The sequence below is a fragment of the Nelusetta ayraudi genome, unplaced genomic scaffold, assembly GCF_046127955.1.
Source record: "Nelusetta ayraudi isolate G7.1 ecotype Tasmania unplaced genomic scaffold, CSIRO-AGI_Nayr_v1 ptg000060l, whole genome shotgun sequence".
NCBI lineage: Eukaryota > Metazoa > Chordata > Actinopteri > Tetraodontiformes > Monacanthidae > Nelusetta > Nelusetta ayraudi.
This window is the reverse complement of record NW_027466110.1, coordinates 783,333-803,940: the sequence shown is the minus strand read 5'-3', so window position 1 is coordinate 803,940 and position 20,608 is coordinate 783,333. Positions and strand designations below refer to the sequence as shown.

The window sequence follows — 20,608 nt, the reverse complement described above, 5'->3', positions numbered from 1 at the left end:
CCCTGTCATTATTTAAACATTTGTGATCATCAAATTTAAATCATTATAGATAAATGAGTTTGGATAAAGTTGCAACCATTTGATAATTTATTAAACTAATTTATTTTAATAAATTATTAAACATAATACATTATTAGATGCATTAAATGTCTTTGCCACAGCAGGGCATATTTAACTTAAATTTAAATCATGCGTGTTAACTAAAACAATTTAACATATTTGGTCTCTAAACAGCCAACCACTGTCATCATCGGGGAAGAGGGCAGGATCGTCCCGGTCCATGCGTGACGACACTCACGCGCGGTTCGCACACACACACACGCACGTGAGCAAATGAAACAGCGGAGTAGCACGAGGAGCATGCCCCTCTGCTGTTCAGGATTTTAACCTTGAAACCTACTAAGCAGGAACATTTTTGAATGCTGCTCCGCTACAAACAATGAATGAAATGACATCACAGCAACAAGTCCACTGGTGGCCTTTTATTCAGTGTCCAGTTTCACTTCTTTATGGGGTTGATGCCATCCTCAAAACTCCCATGCCCAAAACCCTGAGACAACCAAAACAATATATGAGGCTATCCTGTAATAATACATAAAACTATCAACAGCACTCTGCAACAACATGACTCAGCATGGACTAATTTGATTTATCCCCGCCACCCCTGCAATTTCCTAGCTTTCCTGCTTTCCTAAGGCTGCCTCACAGCAGATACCTCTGAATGTTACACGTTGCACCTCCCATTTGCTAAAATTAACAATTAAATTTCGTCCTCATGATTTTGCTCAAAGTTTGCTATATTGTGCGCCATTACCAAGCAACATTAGCACTGCTCCTTAAGTGGAGATATGCGAACGAGCTTCCCATTGATGACAGTAGCATTTCTTGTCCAAAAGGACTTCAGACGAGACATCATTGCAATACGACAGTTAGTAAGTGGTATTAGATATGTTGTCCTAAAAGATCTGTGCTTTTTAGTAGACATGTGAGTGATTGGAGTGGAGCGATACGAGGACTGAGACAGCGAGAGGAAAGCAGTGGCCAGAATAGTGAAACAAAAAAAAAATAGACTCAAGCTATAACTCTAGTCGCTGTCATCCTGCAGCACAAAGACATAACAATGGCTTTTCATATGAATGTAACTTTCCAGGATACATTTCGTCATTTTGACATGCCCAAATGGAACAAGGATAATAATATAATATTTAAAAAATAGTAATAAAAGAGTAAAAATACTCATATTTCAATATTTTCTTATCCTGACAAATCACCTCCTCACCACCCAGGAGCAATATCCCAAATTTGAAATCTTGTCTGTATTGTCTTGATTATGAAACCGTGTCCAGGCTCAAAATTTCCCAAAGTAGGTCCTTACATAGGTTTCCAATAAGGTCAGGCTGACTCGCTCTTTGTCAGGAACCTTACGAGAGACCACAAAGGGCTTTTTATTGTGTAGCGCTACTTTGTTAAATGACGAAAAACATGAACACTCAATGTGACAACCTAGTTAGAAGAATACTGGACCCACATCCTCCCTCTGAAGCCTGAGAACTCTGCACACCTCATGTGTCGGACCACAAGTTAGAAGTGACATAGCTGAAAAACCCCCCTGGCCACGAGGGCCGTACCTTGAACAGTGAAGTGTGTATGTGTGTGTGGCAAGTGTGTGATTCTAAAACGAGTGGTGGATGAGGACAACTGCTGGAAAACACACTAGAGTAGAAGCATCTAGACATGAATCTTCTTAGTAGTGACTAAGCATGACACAAAGGGCTCTTGAACCAGTGTGCGATGGTATTATTGTGTGTGTGTGTGTGTGTGTGTGTGTGTGTGTGTGTGTGTGTGTGTGTGTGTGTGTGGTGCCGTGATCACTGTCCCCGTCAAGTCTTTGGGTTCCCTCCCGCCGCTGGAGCGAGACTACCTAGGTCTCCACCTTCCCGTAGGTCCCCTCCGGAGGGCGGTACTGTTTGGGGAAGGCTTTGAGCTGAAGAGAGTTAAAGGCGTATTTGCGGCATCCCACATTCTTCATCGTGTTCTCCCTCCTGCAGCCCTCGCTGTGGGGGGAAAGACACAAGGCCATGCATCATTTATTCCCGCAGATGGATGTAAACACTTCAGCTCTGAAATCCTGCACGTCCTTCGGGTTCCACGGTGAACTCTTTTGCCGTCGCGACAGCTTTACCAGCAGTGTGAGCAGTAAGAGTTGGTCTGCCTGGGATGGCTCATGGTGTCACCGCTAACTGTTCATGACTCTGATGTGCCTGTGTTGCAGCGTTGCTAGGTACAGCAAAACATAAGCTTAAGCCTGATTGTGTGCCTTTGTTGTCGTTTTTACATGGTCTGCTCCTGTGTTATGTCACTGCACCGCCAACTAGTGGTCTAACGTACACATTGCAGCATTTTCGGATACAAACATAAACTCCAGGAGGCAAAGGGAAGCTATTTTTAGTTGTTGCTCTCTCCCGTTTGAAGTGGATCTAATAGTGGAGCTACGCTTTCCTGGGAAAAGGCAAATTAGGGAACACAGGAAGCAACTTTGTTTCGAGCAGGCAGTTGCTGTCAGGAGTCAAGAGTGAATGGTTTAACCCAAAAGTGTTTATGCATTACATATATGCATCTCTTAAATGTGACGGACAGAAGGTTCTTCTAATCACCTTCCATGTTCTGAATCTACTTTATGATCACTTCATTTTGAGCTCTTTACTGAACGGACAGACAAAATAAATATATTTTGCGACTGTCCCATTCCACATGTCAAGTGGTGACTCATGGCCACCACTGAATCCATCTTTAACCAACCCGTGCTGACCTGCGCATGCAGTCCAAGGCCTGGTAGAAGACCTGGGGGGCCAAGGCGTGCTCCTGCTGCAGGATCTGGCACTGCTCCAGGGTCAGCGACATGGCCGTGCGGTCTTTGGCACTCTTGCAGCTGGTGAAACGCACTCCGTTGAGGCGCCGACAAGCCTTTGAGAATTTGGAAAGAGGGTCGGGAGGGGTCAGGAGGGCTTTCCAGTGCTTGCGCTGTACATACTTTTAGACATACTTTTAAGCATTGCCACTTCATTGTCGTTTCACTGCACATCCAGCATGAGCATTTGACAAATAAAGTTCCTGAGTCTTGAATCTCGAAGATCTGACGGAAGAGTGGGACGGCCAGCCTACCTCCGCCGCTTGCCACAGTATCTCCACGTTCTTGCACTTCTTGGCGTTGACGTTCTGGCTCAGCAGTGAGAGCACCTCGGGCAGGCTGGTGGCGCTGCGGGTGCGAGGCAGACCTGGGAGGAGAGCGGATGGGGAGGGGGGGAGGGGGGGGCAACGAGATGTGGTTGGAACGCAGGAGGAGAGGCGACGTGGTGTGTATGCGTTTGCGTGGACCCACTGTCTTCAGGCAGGACTTCTTTGAACTGGTCGTAGTACGAGCTGAGCCGAGTCATGCTCTCCATGTTGATCACCTCCTGCAGAGACGTGTCTCCGAACCTGCGCACGCACACACACACACACGTACACATTTAAACTCATTCCAACCCTGGACTGATCCGGATAAATGGCTCGACTCACTTCTCTGCGAGCGTCTGCTGCTCGTTGATGCCCACGTTGAAGAGGACGGGCTGCACGCGCAGCAGCATCCCGTTCTGGATGTCTCGCGGCAGCGAGTCGAACATCACCCCGGGCATTGGGACGCGCACGTTGAAGCCACTCCTGTTCCCCGTGATCACGGGCAGCATGTCCGGGGCAAAGACCGTGCTGGCTTGCGTGACCTTGAAGGTGACGTTCCTCAGGTCCATCACGCCGACGCTCATGTCCTCCAGCATGGCCAGCTCCTCACCTTTGAGAAAAACACACTTTGATCCACTAGAATTATGTGATTTGAATCCGTGTCCGCGTTCGTTCGTTTTTCAAATTAAAACTAAAACAATGACTCATTTTTTTCAATATCTGTTTCGACAACCAAAATGAAAAAATGAATAGCAAATCGTGTTTTCCAATTCCTGATTTTGCACCTGAACGGAAAAGTGTGTTGATCGCATTTGTATATTTCAATTTGAGGAGAGTGACCTAGTAGTTTTCTGCTCGGTCGTTTTATTTTCTTCTTTTTTCTTACGCAAACGAAAGACAGCAGCAGACATCACAAAATTAACACATTTTTGTTAACAGGTAGACAAGGTAAGAGGGAGAGGCTGAGACCGGAAGATATAACCATGGATAAAATTTGTGTCATTTTAAATGACTGTAATTTTTGTAATTTTGTAATTTTATATTTCTCGCATATGTAAAAAAAAAAACTCACACATAGACGTAGTCGAAAATATACAGGTCAAACACCTCGCCTCAAATCAAACTACCCCAAATGGACAATTTTTCATTTTGATGGAAATGATACACAAACTGATTAGCGTCTCATCATTTGCAGAATACGAGCGAGGCGACACATCCACTGACTCGGGGGGGGGTTACCGTATGTGCTGAGCAGGCTCTCGTACTGCACCAGCAGGCCAATGGTGTGCAGCTGCCTGAGGAAGCCCGCGTCACAGAGGCTGTTCCTCAGCTTGATGACGAAGCCGCAGATCAGCGCCGTCAGCTGCAGCGCAAAACAGAACCCTCGTTACGACGGTGGCCGGGGGGAGGGTGAAGCGCCGGACAGCTAGACGAGTGGGTGTCGAGCGTAAAAGGCAAATCGACCGACCGTCTGACAGAAGACGACGTCGCGGCGGTACTGCAGGGTGAGGCTGCCGGCGATGGTGGGGGCGCTGTCCTGCATCAGCAGAAACACCATGGCCTTCTTGGCCTTGTCGCTCATCAGGGACACGCAGTCGGTCAGCGTGGTGAGCAGAGGGTACAGAGCTTCGCTCCACTCGCCTGCAGGTTAAACACACACATGAAGAGAGGGCTTAGTGCACTGTAAGATGACTGAATTAATGTTTTTAAACAGTATGACTGCACAGAGTCCCTGAAGTTCAGAAAAGGGTGATTTTGTAAATTATAACCTTGTGTGCAATAATTCAATAATAGAGACTGGAGGGGCTGCAACCTTAAAATACAGCTGAAACGAGGGCATTCGCAGGACTTTATAAAAAAAAGATTCTGGCATGAAATAACATTATTGCACCTCTTATTTAACGATTCTCTTCTAATGACATGCATATTCTGTCAGTGTGAAAATGCCATCAAATAACTTGGTTCATAAATAATCAAACCCACGTCCGTCTGGCTTTATGAACCCTAAACTTGCAGCTGCAAACCAACCTCTCATTTTAAAATACTAACAAAAATTCTAAACATATTATATGCATGTTTCTGCATTCTGATAGATACTTTGGTTAAGTCCTCCTTCTCAGGGTTAACCCTCACCTGGAGACGTCTTTTCCACTTCCGGGCTGCTTTCTACGAAGTGACAGAAAACAGGAGGCAATCAGAGACAAAATTGTCCAATTCTGCTTGCAGGATGATTGTCGACACAGTGTCGAGATGCGCCAGAGTGGATGTGAAAGGATGGCGACAGAGTGCCGGTGGGGGAGATGGACGTTTTCATAACACAGGACGACGGTGGGTCGCATCAGTTCATGATGGCGCTTCATAGCGAATTGTGCGACTTTACCTTTCTTGGTGCTGCTCTGTTCATCGCTAGCGAGCAGGAAGACATCCTCGGAGCTGCTGTCGCTCTCCAGCTTGCCCTTCTGCAGCAGCCTGTCCACCCGCTGGATGACGCACTCCAGGCTTTTATCCACGTTTACCCAAATCTTCTCCTGCGCGCACAAAATAAACACCACAAACTCTGAAGCCGCCCAAACCTGCGTTAAACCACGGGCGGTAAGAGGTGCCGGTGGAGCCGTCTTCCCTTACCCACTCCTCCTCGTGCACATCCGCCTGAAAAGAGGCGCGCTTGTTTTTCACGCCGTCGCCTCTGTCCGCGAGGGCCGGGTGGCGGGAGGGTGAGGTGGCGCCGCGGGACGGGGAGGCGGGGTGGCGGCAGGGTGAGCGCGACGGGGAGCGGGAGGAGGGGGAGAGGGAGGTGGAGGACGGGGACGGGGAGCTGTGCGGGGCGAGCTCTGGACGGGCTGCAGCCAGGGCGACGATGGCCGAGGACAGCAGTTTGGAGTCGCACACGGTCACCAGCTGGCGGGTCTGCGAGGAGGAGATGGAGAGGTTGTGCTTTAAGTTGTTGTTTTTTTTTAAAGGCACTGTATCATGTCTTCCAGGTAATCCAGCTATCCAACTGTTCAATTACCTCAAGACATCATCATCATCTTCCTGCCGCAATGTGCAAAATAATACAATATATATAATCCTCCCCCCCACCCCGATTAACCCATGAGACCCCTGAAAAACTCATAGCAAAATTTAATGGGGGTCTTATATTTTTTCAAAAAGCTAAAAAAAATATATATAATAAAAAAACTAACATTAAAAATATTATTTTCACTATGGTCACTCTCATGTCTTTACGATAACCCTGTTTAATATTCAATTTGTAAAAACATGATTCGCAATTTTTTTTGGCCACGCAGAGCTTGTGTGTGTGTCTGTGTTGTTATGTAGACTGTCATGGCTTGCATCCACCAAATATTGTAAGGTTATGATAGGTCTCCTGCATTAAGGAAATCTAAATAGGTATTGAGATAACAATCAGGAGGATGGGAACCACTCCCAATATTGACAAGTAATTTGCACACTGGTTCGCCATCACGTGGTCTTAGACATGAGACACCGATGGCTGTTTGTGACATCACAAAAGGCTGGTTGCCAGTAGTGTTTTGGAACACATTTACTGAAAAGTGTAGCTGCTGAAAAGTGGTTAAACCAGAGTCACATTTGTTGTTAGAAAATATGTGAACTAACCTGCAAGTCAAGACTTGAATCATGAAGAGAATGAAGAAAATATTGTGCCACAGCTAATTGTCAAAGTTTAGGCTTACTTGGTTATAGATTAGAACAGCTGTACATTAATCCTTTCTATTTTGACGACCTGCCCCTGCGATGAACTCCTGCCCCACCTTCTCTTTCAGGATGGTCAGGGTTCTCTCCAGGGCGTTGGCCGAGCGGTCCTTGGCAGCCCGGGACAGGCGCTCTGTGTAGTAACACACTTGCGTCTTCAGAGTGTTGATTTGGCCGATCAGCTCCTTCGCTTTCACGACGTCCTGCGGCTGGTAGGCCAGCGTTTTAGAGGCGGAGCCGGCAGAGCTTCGGTTGCGTGTTTGCAGGTCGCACACAGATGAAGAGACAATTTAATGAGGAGAACCACAACAAATGACAAAAAACAGACAGACAAAAGGGATTTTAAGTGAGCAGCACACTCACCTTTCCTCCTGGTAAGCTCTGATTGAACACATCAACGAGAAGTTGAATGAATTTATGAGCGATCGCGACATATAAACTCAGTGTACAATTGTCATAATCTACTCACTGTTTCCTGGCGTCTTCAAGCTTGTGCAGCATTTTTCGGAGGCCGCATCCTTTGAAGCCTTGGTGATGCGCAGCGGGAGCGCCGATGGTCACAACGTCGTATGTGCGATCTGCACGGAAAACGGTTATAAATATTACAATGCACTGCTGCCTGCCGGAGGTAAGTGTTTCTCAGCCTGCGGCAGAGACGCTGCTGCACACTTTAGCCCAGTGTTTCCACATTATTTGCATATTTATGTTGTTTCAGTGAATTTGAAAAAAACGATTTTGTTTGGCTTTTTGGGGGGTGTGAATGAAAAATTTTCTTCCTCCAAGGTGGGGCGCGAAAGAGAAAGTTTGAGAACCTCTGCCCTAATGCCATGCAAGTCTATGGGGTCAAAAGTCAACTTTGTCCTAGAGACATGGGGCCACTTGCAGGTTCATCGGGATCCCTCAAGACACAGCCACGTCAAATTTGGGGCTTCTAGCCCATGAGGAACCCCGAAACCCTAACCCTAATTCCAGCAGTAACCCTAACCCTAATTCCAGTCTTATCACTAACCCTAATGCCATGCAAGTCTATGGGGTCAAAAGTCAACTTTGTCCTAGAGACATGGGACCACTTGCAGGTTCATCGGGATCCCTCAAGACACAGCCACGTCAAATTTGGGGCTAATAGCCCATGAGGAACCCCGAAACCCTAACCCTAATTTCAGCTAACCCTAACCCTAACCCTAATTCCAGCCTTATCACTAACCCTAATGCCATGCAAGTCTATGGGGTCAAAAGTCAACTTTGTCCTAGAGACATGGGACCACTTGCAGGTTCATCGGGGTCCCTCAAGACACAGCCCCGTCAAATTTAGAGCTTACAGCCCATGAGGAACCCCGAAACCCTAACCCTAATTCCAGCCTTATCACTAACCCTAATGCCATGCAAGTCTATGGGGTCAAAAGTCAACTTTGTCCTAGAGACATGGGACCACTTGCAGGTTCATCGGGATCCCTCAAGACACAGCCACGTCAAATTTGGGGCTTCTAGCCCATGAGGAACCCCGAAACCCTAACCCTAATTCCAGCAGTAACCCTAACCCTAATTCCAGTCTTATCACTAACCCTAATGCCATGCAAGTCTATGGGGTCAAAAGTCAACTTTGTCCTAGAGACATGGGACCACTTGCAGGTTCATCGGGATCCCTCAAGACACAGCCACGTCAAATTTGGGGCTTCTAGCCCATGAGGAACCCCGAAACCCTAACCCTAATTTCAGCTAACCCTAACCCTAACCCTAATACCAGCCTTATCACTAACCCTAATGCCATGCAAGTCTATGGGGTCAAAAGTCAACTTTGTCCTAGAGACATGGGACCACTTGCAGGTTCATCGGGATCCCTCAAGACACAGCCACGTCAAATTTGGGGCTTCTAGCCCATGAGGAACCCCGAAACCCTAACCCTAATTCCAGCAGTAACCCTAACCCTAACCCTAATTCCAGCCTTATCGCTAACCCTAATGCCATGCAAGTCTATGGGGTCAAAAGTCAACTTTGTCCTAGAGACATGGGACCACTTGCAGGTTCATCGGGATCCCTCAAGACACAGCCACGTCAAATTTGGGGCTTCTAGCCCATGAGGAACCCCGAAACCCTAACCCTAATTTCAGCTAACCCTAACCCTAACCCTAATTCCAGCCTTATCGCTAACCCTAATGCCATACAAGTCTATGGGGTCAAAAGTCAACTTTGTCCTAGAGACATGGGACCACTTGCAGGTTCATCGGGATCCCTCAAGACACAGCCACGTCAAATTTGGGGCTTCTAGCCCATGAGGAACCCCGAAACCCTAACCCTAATTTCAGCTAACCCTAACCCTAACCCTAATTCCAGCCTTATCACTAACCCTAATGCCATGCAAGTCTATGGGGTCAAAAGTCAACTTTGTCCTAGAGACATGGGACCACTTGCAGGTTCATTGGGATCCCTCAAGACACAGCCACGTCAAATTTGGGGCTTCTAGCCCATGAGGAACCCCGAAACCCTAACCCTAATTCCAGCAGTAACCCTAACCCTAATTCCAGTCTTATCACTAACCCTAATGCCATGCAAGTCTATGGGGTCAAAAGTCAACTTTGTCCGAGAGACATGGAACCACTTGCAGGTTCATCGGGATCCCTCAAGACACAGCCACGTCAAATGTGGGGCTTCTAGCCCATGAGGAACCCCGAAACCCTAACCCTAATTCCAGCAGTAACCCTAACCCTAACCCTAATTCCAGCCTTATCACTAACCCTAATGCCATGCAAGTCTATGGGGTCAAAAGTCAACTTTGTCCTAGAGACATGGGACCACTTGCAGGTTCATCGGGATCCCTCAAGACACAGCCACGTCAAATTTGGGGCTTCTAGCCCATGAGGAACCCCGAAACCCTAACCCTAATTTCAGCTAACCCTAACCCTAACCCTAATTCCAGCCTTATCGCTAACCCTAATGCTATACAAGTCTATGGGGTCAAAAGTCAACTTTGTCCTAGAGACATGGGACCACTTGCAGGTTCATTGGGATCCCTCAAGACACAGCCACGTCAAATTTGGGGCTTCTAGCCCATGAGGAACCCCGAAACCCTAACCCTAATTCCAGCAGTAACCCTAACCCTAATTCCAGTCTTATCACTAACCCTAATGCCATGCAAGTCTATGGGGTCAAAAGTCAACTTTGTCCGAGAGACATGGAACCACTTGCAGGTTCATCGGGATCCCTCAAGACACAGCCACGTCAAATGTGGGGCTTCTAGCCCATGAGGAACCCCGAAACCCTAACCCTAATTCCAGCAGTAACCCTAACCCTAACCCTAATTCCAGCCTTATCACTAACCCTAATGCCATGCAAGTCTATGGGGTCAAAAGTCAACTTTGTCCTAGAGACATGGGACCACTTGCAGGTTCATCGGGATCCCTCAAGACACAGCCACGTCAAATTTGGGGCTTCTAGCCCATGAGGAACCCCGAAACCCTAACCCTAATTTCAGCTAACCCTAACCCTAACCCTAATTCCAGCCTTATCGCTAACCCTAATGCCATACAAGTCTATGGGGTCAAAAGTCAACTTTGTCCTAGAGACATGGGACCACTTGCAGGTTCATCGGGATCCCTCAAGACACAGCCACATCAAATTTGGGGCTTCTAGCCCATGAGGAACCCCGAAACCCTAACCCTAATTTCAGCTAACCCTAACCCTAACCCTAATTCCAGCCTTATCACTAACCCTAATGCCATGCAAGTCTATGGGGTCAAAAGTCAACTTTGTCCTAGAGACATGGGACCACTTGCAGGTTCATCGGGATCCCTCAAGACACAGCCACGTCAAATTTGGGGCTTCTAGCCCATGAGGAACCCCGAAACCCTAACCCTAATTCCAGCAGTAACCCTAACCCTAATTCCAGTCTTATCACTAACCCTAATGCCATGCAAGTCTATGGGGTCAAAAGTCAACTTTGTCCTAGAGACATGGGACCACTTGCAGGTTCATCGGGATCCCTCAAGACACAGCCACGTCAAATTTGGGGCTTCTAGCCCATGAGGAACCCCGAAACCCTAACCCTAATTTCAGCTAACCCTAACCCTAACCCTAATACCAGCCTTATCACTAACCCTAATGCCATGCAAGTCTATGGGGTCAAAAGTCAACTTTGTCCTAGAGACATGGGACCACTTGCAGGTTCATCGGGATCCCTCAAGACACAGCCACGTCAAATTTGGGGCTTCTAGCCCATGAGGAACCCCGAAACCCTAACCCTAATTTCAGCTAACCCTATCCCTAACCCTAATTCCAGCCTTATCACTAACCCTAATGCCATGCAAGTCTATGGGGTCAAAAGTCAACTTTGTCCTAGAGACATGGGACCACTTGCAGGTTCATCGGGATCCCTCAAGACACAGCCACGTCAAATTTGGGGCTTCTAGCCCATGAGGAACCCCGAAACCCTAACCCTAATTCCAGCAGTAACCCTAACCCTAACCCTAATTCCAGCCTTATCACTAACCCTAATGCCATGCAAGTCTATGGGGTCAAAAGTCAACTTTGTCCTAGAGACATGGGACCACTTGCAGGTTCATCGGGATCCCTCAAGACACAGCCACGTCAAATTTGGGGCTTCTAGCCCATGAGGAACCCCGAAACCCTAACCCTAATTCCAGCAGTAACCCTAACCCTAACCCTAATTCCAGCCTTATCGCTAACCCTAATGCCATGCAAGTCTATGGGGTCAAAAGTCAACTTTGTCCTAGAGACATGGAACCACTTGCAGGTTCATGGGGATCCCTCAAGACACAGCCACGTCAAATTTGGGGCTTCTAGCCCATGAGGAACCCCGAAACCCTAACCCTAATTTCAGCTAACCCTAACCCTAACCCTAATTCCAGCCTTATCACTAACCCTAATGCCATGCAAGTCTATGGGGTCAAAAGTCAACTTTGTCCTAGAGACATGGGACCACTTGCAGGTTCATCGGGATCCCTCAAGACACAGCCACGTCAAATTTGGGGCTTCTAGCCCATGAGGAACCCCGAAACCCTAACCCTAATTTCAGCTAACCCTAACCCTAACCCTAATTCCAGCCTTATCGCTAACCCTAATGCTATACAAGTCTATGGGGTCAAAAGTCAACTTTGTCCTAGAGACATGGGACCACTTGCAGGTTCATTGGGATCCCTCAAGACACAGCCACGTCAAATTTGGGGCTCCTAGCCGCAAATTTGGGGGGCATGAGAACCACTGCTTTAGCCTAACAGAATTGATAGACAGCAGCTTGACTAAAGAGATTTCAGCTCCAAGTTAAGGAGGAAGGGCCAGAACAACTGTGCTAAATTTATGAAAATTAGAATCATAAAAACACACATTTTTAATTTGGTTTGAGCAATGTTTTCATACAACTGCAAAAACAAAATATGGAGCGAGTAGATTTACTACCTACCGTAGCCTGACTCTCCCTGCACCCTCATCCTCTGGATGTGCAAGTTGGTCGGAATGAACTCCAACTTCCTCTCAGCTTTCAAGGAACTGGACTTAAATGAGGGACCTGAAAGGAAAAATGGAATGAAAATGATAATGGAAAGACGAAAAAAAACCTAAAAATGTTTTGGTTTTTTCACAATGTGTATTGTCAAAACAAATTTCTTTCATTTATTTTTTTAAATTGAGATTAAGGTAAAATAAATCCCTAAATGTCCTTAACAAGTTTTAAACCTGATGAAAAATGTATAAAATTTGTCACGCATTCCTTTTCGAGCACATCCTACTATTGGCAGTCCACGCTACTAACCTTTGTATTCGTGCAGGTCACTTATGGTCTCCTGGTAGGTGAGGATGATGGTCTGGTACTGTGTGATGATCTGCCTGCGGAGGTTCTCCCAGCATGGGGACAACTCCCCCAGTTCCTCCAGCTCGCACACTCTGCAACATCACACGGGTACAGGTACGATTTAGCAGTCCAGCTGGCGCACTAATAATCTCACAGCTTGACGGCACACGATGATCAGCCTCCAGCAAACACAGCAGGCGGGCACGTTGATACGATTCAATTCAGTGGAATAAAAAAAAAAAATCAATTGAGCATGCAAATGAGGGAGGAATAAAGTGCTGAAAAAAGTTAAAGATCACAAAACATACAACGCAGTCCAAGAGCATCTGAGTAGAATAGAACTAATTACAAAGATGAGATGATTTCCTTGATTTAGAGTTTCTCCTCCAGATCCAGATGCTCTACAAGCCTCTGGCCATTAAACACTCTGACAATTTCCCGACGTTACCTGACGGCGTCTTCCTCCAGCAGCAGTTTGACAAACTGGCGGGGGATATGCAGGGAGAGCACGCTCTCTGCCATCTGCTCCAGGATCCGCAGGTGGTTGCCGTCAGTGGTGGGGAACCGGTATGTTCGCGACATGACGCCACCAAACACTACAAAAAAAAAACAAAAAAAACAACAACAACAGATTAATCACAGTCATGTGATGCACAACAAATTGCTACAGAGGCCTCGGGAGGCTGATAATTAGTCAGCACGGACGCACTCACCAGCCTTCAGAAGTGGGTCTTTGCACAGAGATGAAGACCTGGATTTGATGCCCATGGACTCAGTCAGGCTTTCATCCACAGGCAGAACCATCTGACATGGGCACACGCACGGAGAAAATCACTCTAATTTCTTGCCAAAGAACAAATCCATCTGAGCCTTCAGCTGCTGAGCCATCTCTTGAAGACGCACATCAATTTCTAGTAATTTTCCACTCGCAAAAGGCAAAAGTCTCGTCTATAAAAAGATAACAATGACAATAATAATGATGATAATTTCACATTTTCTAAATTGTCTCACAAATCTATTTGGCGAAAAAAAGATTGCTTGAATGAACGCAGGACTTGAAAATTGATTGGATGAATCTTCTGTTAATTACAGTTTTGAATTACTGCCAGTTTAGTCAAGTTGCTCAAGGATTCCTTTCGTTGCTGTTGGCAACATTAGCTCTGTGTTAATGTCCTTTGATTAGCTTGTATGCGCCACAGTGTTTTAGTAAAATTATCCCCAAGCAAATTGAATTTGAGTGAAAAGCAGTTGACCACCATCAAGTATTGCTGACTTTGTTCTTCTTAAAGTGAAAATGCGGACCTTTTTCTAATGAAACCACCACGACTGCAGCGTGTGAGCAAGTCTCTTTAGCATTAGCTAGGCTAGCAGTCAATTCCTGTTTGGAAACAAAGCTGGTATTTGAGGAGTTTGCTTAAATACTGGAGTCTAGTGGAGGTTGGACCATGGAAGAGAAATATTCCTGTTGCAAAACCAGTGTCGTTCGACCTCCACTCACCCTTCCGTTGATGGTGTCTCCTCTCTGTAGCCGCGCGACTGGAGCTCTCTGCTCTCGCTTCTCCTCGATCTGCCAGGCGATGACGGTGATGTTGCCCACCCGCTCACTCTCAGCCGACCTGACCCACAGCGACACCAGGTCAGCGATGACCTTTTTCATTTTCATCATTTTGCCCCGTCTTTGACCTCACCTGAGAGTCAAGTGCAGCCTGTGGTGCTTGTCCTGCAGCAGCTCTTTCACGGAAAACATGGACGAACCCAGCATGTACATCTGTGACAGCATGCAGGATTTAAAGGTATTACGTCAAATCCTGATGGGACGAACTTGTAGACAGTCAAGGGGGAAAACTTCTTCTTAGTTGTATTTACCGTCCCCTGCGAGCGGTCCTTCACATCATAGACAGACAGCTTGATCTGAGTCTGCTGAGTGATCATGGAGTCCTGAAAGAACGGCACGCTGCTCAGGTAGATCGGGTTACTGGTGCCCTGCGGACAGACGCACAATGGGGGTGATCAGAGTCGGAGTCCCCTGCAGGAGGAAAGGCGTCGGTCTGATACGATACCTCGATGATTTCAGTCTGAGCGTGTTTGGTCCAGAAGGCCTGAGGTGGAGTGGTGCAGCTGATGGCAACAAAGCTGGTTGGCTTTCGGTCCAGAGAGGGAGTGACCAGCTCACTGCAAGCTGCACATGCACACACATACACACACACACACACACACACACACACACACACACACACACACACACACACACACACACCATGCACGGATTACAAACTGTAGGACTTAATGGTGGGATGGTCACTAATCCTTGGTCCTGGGACGAATGCAGAACAGCACTTTTCAGCTTTCATGTCAACTGAGGGCTTACATGGAAGAAGTCCACTGCTACAAATTATGTCACCACATAATGACCACTACTACTACTACTACTACTGATGACTGACACAATGACTGACAAGTGATGTCTTTCTTTTAAAGATTTGAGTATGTTTCATCACATAAAGGCAGTGGAAAAAAGATTTTGGCAGAGCTTATAAAATTTGTGTGCTAAAAGTCTTCCATTACACATGAAAGCAAGAGAATGTGTTGGCGAGAATGCAAAGATTTATTGAACATTTGGAAATGTCAGTCAACGAATGACCTGGCAGAAATGTATCATTCAAATCCACCTCCCTTCCATGTACCTTCCCATCAATCCCTTAAAGATTTTGTGTTGAGCTCCTTTATGAGACAAGGATTCACCTTGGTTTGCTTTAGTGACTTAGGTTTTATGTTAGGAAGTAACGTGAGCATGTAAAGACTTTCAGAACTTTGTCAGACTTTGAAGACCATCCAACCAACCCATCATACCAAATCTCCTTGAACTTACCCACGCTGAACTCCAGCACCGGCTCGTCCGGATCCTGGCTGTTTCCTGTAGTGGGGACAGAAAGAGGGAGACAGGAGGACCTGTGTTTAACGGCCCAGCGAGGTCATCAATATACACGTTACCATGGTAGCAGTTACCGGGTTACCTGAGAGAGCCAGCCCCATCATCTCGGCGGAGAGGTCGAACGTGTTGGCCCGGTAGACGGACCACGGCCGATGGCGGGGGCTGCGCTCCTTCCCGGACATGGCGCCTTTCACCTTGGTGCTGATGTTTAATCTCAGAGTTTAAAAAAAAAATTCTCAGAGAAGTCGAACGAGGCCCGAGGAGACGTCAATGCGAAACTTCAGTCTGCTGTCACGTCTGTTCTCTGAGATGGGTGATAATCGTTGGCGGTCACACGTTCCTCGATGGCGAAGCTGAGGAGGAGACACAAAAGGAACCCAGAGGAGGGATATGGATCATCTGCATCTGTCCGCACGGAAACAGCTCAGACAGATTAGAGAGGGGTGGAAAAATTACCAAGTCACACCCTTAAAAATGGCAGCGGAGAGAGCGAGGCAAGAAAAAAAAAAAAGAAGTAGACGTGAACAGGAAGTGGCCGTAAATGTTAACCAGAGGATTTGCAGCTCGTTGCTCTCACCATGACAAAGGTGAAAGCAAAGCACAAGTCGTGGCTGCGCTTGTCGGTCTGTCTACATCCATTTTGAGTAGCAGTGCGGTTGCGACCTCTCGCTCCTCTCTTCCCTTCTCCTCTCCTCTCTCCTCTCCTCTCCTATGACGACGGGCTAATGTAGTCAGTGGAAATAAAGTGTGACTTTTCACACAGCTGCGGGGTACAAGACAGAGCTGCAGACGGATTCTTTGCCTTCTGTCTCGTTATGCAGTTTGCACTTTCCAGCTGTTTTCATGGGGTGTTTTTTTTCAATGTTATTTTAAGATGGGTTCTTCTTTCGTGCTTCACCTCAAAACCACCGGGGTCGCGGGGGAGGGAGAGAGAAACTCAGTTTGTTTTATAACCTGCTGCTTTTTTTTTTTTTTTTTGAACTGTATGGAACCTTTCAGAGGGAAGTCTGTATTCATACATACACATACATCCAGATACATATTCCTACATCTCATCTCCACACATTAAAGGAGCTCACTATATAAGGGGGAAGTAATGCCAATTCCTCCCCTGTTGAATTGCCCATGCTACTAGCGAGGTTGTCCATCTGCTTGGTTTGATCACAGGGCATCTTATTCTATTTTACACCATTTTCAGGTACAGTAGCTGCAATTTATGCTTCAATGCTCTGTTATGCAGTAATTTCCCGTTGGACTCTGCACGTCAATGGGGGAGGGGCTCTACAACCTTGCACTCAGTAACCAGAGGCCCTTTTATTGTACGCACAGATTATTGCAATGCACAGGTCATGCAAGAAGGCAAATGTTATGTTTACACATATATGGCTTTATGTTGCTCAACCCCACATCACATGAGTGATGAGTGTGAGTTATTCATGGCATAACTCCTCCGTAGTGCACTTGTAGCGCATCCATTTGACCGTAACCCTCCACTGCGGTCGTGGTAGATCGGCCAAGCACTGCATTTTGTGGTTGAACCGCCGCCTCTCCTGACGTTTGCTTTTGAACGTCAACATGAAGGCAGTGTCGGCGCGAAAACGACCTCGCGCTGTTTCCAACGATGGCGGCGCACGTGCCAGCGTGACACTTGGCAGTGAGGGATGGGACAAGTGTGAAACACACAGTGGCTGCATGTGGAGGGGGAAAGAACGTTGATGGAGGATAAGCGACATGTGTGAAGCTCTAGAGGAAGAGGAGGATGAGGAAGAGAAAGAGAGGGAGGAAAGGGAGGATGCAGCGTGTGTGAAGAAAAATGTGCGAAAGCTAATTGTTGAATGTGGTTTGTGTCCAGTGTGGGTTTTTTGTGTTTGAGTTGAGCTGACACACTCAACCTCTTTGCCAGAGCAACCAAAACACACACAGACACACACACACACACACACACACACATAGTGCTGGTCAAACCGAGGGGGTATCAGCGACTGTGTGTGCTCATCTTGTGCAAGTGTGTGCGTCATCTGAGTGTGCGCAATCTGACTAAAGGACAGCGAGCAGCTGCACGTGGGCCACTGTGCATTCATGTGCGAGCGCCGCTTGTGACGAGGTCTATTTTTACGCGCGCCTCACTTCTCCTGACGTCACGCGTTGCACACAAAACGCTTCACCTAGCGACGCGTGCGCAGGCACGCGCACTCACGCACGCCGTGCTCATTCATCTCTGCGATCCCACTATGAAAAACCCAGAGCAGTGCTGCACTGCCGGTTTTAATCCCTGGTCCTGGCAGCTGCATGTGAAACCAAAACAGATGACAATTACAGGGTGGTGGCTCGCCTCATTAAGGCTGCGTGGGAGTTATTTGTCAGTGTGAAATGTCTTTTCTGCACGCTGTGATCTTCCGTGCCGGGGGGGGCCGTTGTGTTAAGCTCTCTAGGAAACCCAGTGTGGATCTAATGTCAAGCCACGGGGAGCTTCGGATCATCATCGTCGTCATCATCATCACTGCTTCTGTCTCACAGTCAGCCTCATGATGAATGCCATCAAGGGGGAAGCTACAGTAGAACTGTCTGATCATTAAACAAACGGAATTAGATTTATTAGAATGTGACCTTTGCTTTTCGCTCCAAGGTCCAGCAGAGCAACCTCACAGGCTCACAAACTTAATTTTCAGTCAAAAACTCCACGGATGTCTACGATGATTAGACAGTACGTGAACAACCCCCTGCAAAATGTGCTGTTCTAATAATAATCATTCCTTTGTGTTGCCACAAAGGAATGATTTTGAGCGTTTCAGTGCATGACAGTTAAATAGAGTGAAGGGTGGACCTTCCTGGAGAGAAGCTTGACAGGCAAGAGAAAAATTAATGTAAGTAAACAATGGTGATGAAGTGCTAATTTTGCATAATGCAGAACTTCTATACAGGGATTAAGAGAAATTTGCATATTGCATGATAAATAATAGGATCATGGGAGGACCAAGAGCTTCCTCCTTGTTTTTACTTACTCATTTTACTGTCTGTGCCCCCTGCTCGTGGTCTGTTTCACAGATTCCAGCCTGTGAATTCTAATTGCTCGGGAAAAGGTGACAGATTTAAACGAGTGGGCGTCGACACAGGCTGAGTAATGACCCTCTCCGCTGCAGCTGTGACCTCCCACCTCGGTGGGACCATGTAGAGAAGGACGCGGCCCAATTCTGTGTTTGAAGTAATATTGAAAAGGACGGCGTGCAGGCAGCGAGGAAGCGGGCCTGGTGTCCAGTAAAGAGGACATAGAGATTTCAGGTTGCCCTGACGTTCCGCACTCCTCTGAGGCAGCCTGGGGCCTGGAATGATCTATTTAGTGAGGCTGGAGGCACAGCTGGCCCCCCACAGCTGCTGTCACCACCGGCTGCACTGCAGCGCCTCACTGCTGCAGTTGTCATCCTCCCCCCTCTTCGTTCCCCTCACGGCTTCAAATCTCTCCAAAATATCTCATAATTTGTTCCGAAATCGAAGCTAAGCTACTTTATTTTATTATTTTTTTGCTTGTGGGCTTTGTTACCCCGACGACCCTGTCCCTTGCTGTAGTTCACGCCATTAAAGGCGAACACGGGCGAGTCTGGTGTCCGGACAGTTGTCGGGAAGGTGCAAGAATGTGTGTTGCAGTGGTGCAAACGGTTACGAGTCGACCATAAATTGCCTTTTAATCAGACTTTGATCAGACAAAGAGGTGGAGCCACAAAAAAACAACTTATCCCCTGAAGAAGACTAATCCTTCTCTCTGTCTCTCTCTTCCCCCACCCTCACCACACACACACACACACACACACACACACACACACACACACACACACACACACACACACACACACACACACACATAGCATAAAGAAACTCTTGTCAGCAGGCATCAGGACAGTGGACAGACGTCTTTGCCGATGCTGCTGAGTGAAGTCCTGATGTCCATGACGCTTCACAAACGCGCACGGCTGATACTGAGGTGGCGCTGAGCTCAGGGAACTTTGAGATATTTTCCCCTCAAAACCTGAGCTCTCTGTTATGAATACAGCCAAAAACATAAATAACTAAAACCTTGACTCAACAGATCCCGTCTTGCATCACTGTTGGGGACCGTTGGGGAGGGACTGTCATGTGGCGTGACACATCACATCCGGTGCATAAAAGCAAATATTTAATAAAATTCTGCATAACCATACGCCAACAGCCGCCCGGCCTCAATGTAAAAAAAAAAAAAACTCATTAAATTATTTCCACCCTCTGCAGCCGGAATACGTGGAAAGCGATGACAGAGCTGTACTACGTAAATCTATTTATGGCAACACTGGGCAATAATACCATCATCATGCCACCAGAGTGTGTTTTCTTTTCTTTTTTTTTTCATGCACGGAGGCTCAGACAATAACAAGTATTGCGTCATGGTGTCTGATGATGCCCGGGTCGGTGCTGATGCTGCACATTGCTGCCGAACAAACCAAGATTTAGACAAATAAAAACGACAAGAAACACGGGCGGAGAGCGAAAGACGAGCAGATCATTTGATCTGTGAGATGCTGCCTCGGCTGCAAACACGCCTCACCCCGGTCATGCTGCGAGGAGGCGACCACCAGCAGCAGCATCATCCTTTGACTCGGAGCGAACCCAACCGTCGACACGCAAAGATAAAGACACGGGATGGAGAAGCGAGGCAAGCGAGGAGGGGATGCGGCACCGTACCGTGCGGAGAGGAGTGAAGGTCTCCTTTCATCGTAGCATCTTGGCCGCTCGCACCCGTCGACGTTCTGCAGTCGAGACTCGCCCTGGCTCCCTCTGACACATCCGAGACGTAATACCGCCTCTGGTCGCAGGTGCCTCATCTCACCACAGCGGGGCGCTGCTGGCCTGGTGTGCGTTCAACGGCTCAATGAAAGCCTCGTGAAAGTGAATGTTCTGACTTAAATATATTGGTT

The 20,608-nt window shown here is 47.3% G+C and overlaps 1 protein-coding gene across 4 annotated transcripts; it reads right to left on the bottom strand.

Annotated features, from left to right (window-relative positions):
* Nucleotides 1-1,102: 1,102 nt before the first annotated feature.
* Nucleotides 1,103-20,530, bottom strand: inpp4aa (inositol polyphosphate-4-phosphatase type I Aa). Of its 4 annotated transcripts, none has more exons than XM_076039998.1 (24): nucleotides 20,376-20,530; nucleotides 15,748-16,018; nucleotides 15,603-15,647; nucleotides 14,794-14,912; nucleotides 14,600-14,716; nucleotides 14,422-14,501; nucleotides 14,232-14,349; nucleotides 13,447-13,537; nucleotides 13,182-13,329; nucleotides 12,695-12,825; nucleotides 12,347-12,451; nucleotides 7,403-7,511; nucleotides 7,297-7,314; nucleotides 6,993-7,179; nucleotides 5,842-6,123; nucleotides 5,597-5,744; nucleotides 5,350-5,382; nucleotides 4,685-4,857; nucleotides 4,456-4,579; nucleotides 3,559-3,826; nucleotides 3,380-3,477; nucleotides 3,163-3,275; nucleotides 2,810-2,964; nucleotides 1,103-2,054 (listed from the first exon to the last, which is right to left on the bottom strand). In XM_076039998.1, exons 2-24 carry the CDS (start codon nucleotides 15,845-15,847, stop codon nucleotides 1,922-1,924), a joined length of 2,895 nt encoding a protein of 964 aa, XP_075896113.1. In that variant the 5' UTR covers nucleotides 15,848-16,018; nucleotides 20,376-20,530; the 3' UTR covers nucleotides 1,103-1,921. The 4 variants fall into 4 exon arrangements, with proteins under 4 accessions (XP_075896113.1, XP_075896114.1, XP_075896115.1 ...); XM_076039999.1 differs by lacking the exon at nucleotides 20,376-20,530 and adding an exon at nucleotides 18,668-20,346; XM_076040000.1 differs by lacking the exon at nucleotides 20,376-20,530 and adding an exon at nucleotides 16,243-16,474.
* Nucleotides 20,531-20,608: the final 78 nt, after the last annotated feature.

Coding starts and splice junctions, on each gene's coding strand:
- inpp4aa (XM_076039998.1), bottom strand. CDS start 15,847: ATGTCCGGGAAGGAGCGCAGCCCCCGCCATCGGCCGTGGTCCGTCTAC. Junction 12,452..12,694: donor TGACCTGCACGAATACAAAG/GTTAGTAGCGTG, acceptor TTTTCCTTTCAG/GTCCCTCATTTAAGTCCAGT. Junction 5,745..5,841: donor ATGTGCACGAGGAGGAGTGG/GTAAGGGAAGAC, acceptor TTGTGCGCGCAG/GAGAAGATTTGGGTAAACGT.